Raw genomic sequence first — 1,886 nt, 5'->3', positions numbered from 1 at the left:
AGCAAGGATTACTGCCTGGGCCCCACGCACGAGGAGGTGGTGACGGAGCTGGTGGCTGCTCAGAGCAACCTGTCCTACAAGCAGCTCCCGCTGCGCCTCTACCAGGTTACCAGAAAGTTTCGGGATGAGCCCAAGCCCCGCTTCGGCTTGCTGCGCAGTCGGGAGTTCTACATGAAGGACATGTACACCTTTGACGCCTCCGAGGAGGCGGCTCGGCAGACCTACGACCTGGTGTGCGACGCCTACTGCAGCCTCTTCGACCGCCTAGGCCTTCCCTTCGTCAAAGTGCGGGCAGCCACGGGCAGCATCGGCGGCACGGTGTCCCACGAGTTCCAGCTCCCGGCAGACGTGGGCGAGGACAGGCTGGGGCTGTGCCCCGACGGACATTTTGCAGCCAACGTAGAAACGCTGGACAGGGAACAAACATCTTGCCCCACGTGTGGGAAAAAACTCACCCAGACCAGAGGGATCGAAGTGGGGCACACGTTTTATTTGGGCACCAAGTATTCCTCAGTCTCCAACGCTGTCTTCTACTCCCCCGATAACAAACCCCAGCTGGTAGAAATGGGTTGCTACGGCCTGGGTGTCACTCGCATCCTGGCGGCCTCCATCGAGGTGCTCTCTACGGAGGACGGCATCCGTTGGCCGAGCCTCATCGCGCCCTACCAGCTCTGCTTCATTCCCCCCAAGAGAGGCAGCAAAGAGGAGGAGGAGGGAGCCGCGCTGCTGGAGCAGGTGTACGATGACCTCGCCGAAGCGCTGCCGCACCTCGCCGGCGACTCGGTGCTGGATGACAGGACGCAGCTGACCATCGGCAAAAGGCTGAAGGATGCCAGCAAGCTGGGTTATCCCTACGTGGTCGTAGCTGGGAAGAGGGTTTGCGAGGACACCCCGGTCTTTGAGGTTTGGAATCAGAATGCTGGCGAGGTTTTGTTCCTCACCAAGGAAGGTGTCATAGAGTTGCTGAGTAAAGTGCAAGTCCCTTAAAATCCCCGTCTCTGAATCTCTCTGCTGCACCAAGTTTATATGAACAGCTCTGGTTCCTTTTCAAGAACAGGCAGGTTGTCAGTGATGGCTCTGGGTGAGCAGGGCTGAATCCAGCTCACATCTGAGCAGCCACGGAGTCTTGACACCACGCTGGGCACAAGCAGGGGTCAGCCCACATTCTCCCACGGGCCCAGACACGCTGGCTATAGGGTCCCCATGAGCCGCTTTTACCTCCTGCAGCTGTGGGACCGTGGCATGGTCAGCCCCTCGCCGTCTGGCCACAGCAGCCCACAGCAGAGGGGGGGCCCCCAGCCACTGTGGAGCACCCACAACAGCTGAGGCTGCAGGAGGGCGGACGGGAGGGCTTCCCTCACCGATGTCAGGCGCTGAGTTCTCAGCGTGAGGGTTAAGAGGGGGAGGGAGGAAGGAAGGTGCCTTTCCTCCATTTGCATCTTGGGAGACACCCAGGTTCTGTGGAGGTTAGTCTTAGTTAAAGCAAAACTGTAGAGCCTTGTTCACGTTGAAAGTGCCGTAGTGCTGCAGATCTGCAGGAATTAAGGTGAAGGAAGGTGTCAGTCCGGTCAGGCGGGTTATTGAGGCGCCTGCATCTGCCGGTCTGGGCTGCGATGGTCAAGGTTCAGAGACGCAGCCTCAGAGGGTGGTAGAAGATCCTTGTAAAAACGGAACGTGGAATCATGAAACCTGCAAAGCCTGGGGCTGGAAATGGTCACGTTGCTAATCAGCCTCAGTAACGCTGTCCCACGGGGTGCTGACATGCCACCCGATGTGCCCTCTGCAGTGCCGGGCTCTGGAGGGAACAGCGTGCCGCCATCCCGGTGGCGCTGGCTGATGCCATCGCCCCTATGAGCCTTCGTGTGGCTTTGCCATCCTGCTCCAGA

The 1,886-nt window shown here is 59.4% G+C and overlaps 1 protein-coding gene across 1 annotated transcript; it reads left to right on the top strand.

Annotated features, from left to right (window-relative positions):
* Positions 1-3: 3 nt before the first annotated feature.
* On the top strand, positions 4-987 carry PARS2 (prolyl-tRNA synthetase 2, mitochondrial (putative); the record flags this gene model as incomplete). Its single annotated transcript, XM_010148049.1, has 1 exon — positions 4-987. A coding segment is annotated over one exon (984 nt), but the record flags the coding sequence as incomplete, so codon positions are not given.
* Between the last annotated feature and the right edge of the window lie 899 nt (positions 988-1,886).

The sequence above is a fragment of the Eurypyga helias genome, unplaced genomic scaffold (assembly GCF_000690775.1).
Source record: "Eurypyga helias isolate BGI_N326 unplaced genomic scaffold, ASM69077v1 scaffold11980, whole genome shotgun sequence".
NCBI lineage: Eukaryota > Metazoa > Chordata > Aves > Eurypygiformes > Eurypygidae > Eurypyga > Eurypyga helias.
Note: the sequence above shows the minus strand (reverse complement) of the source record. Positions and strands in the feature narration are given on the sequence as shown.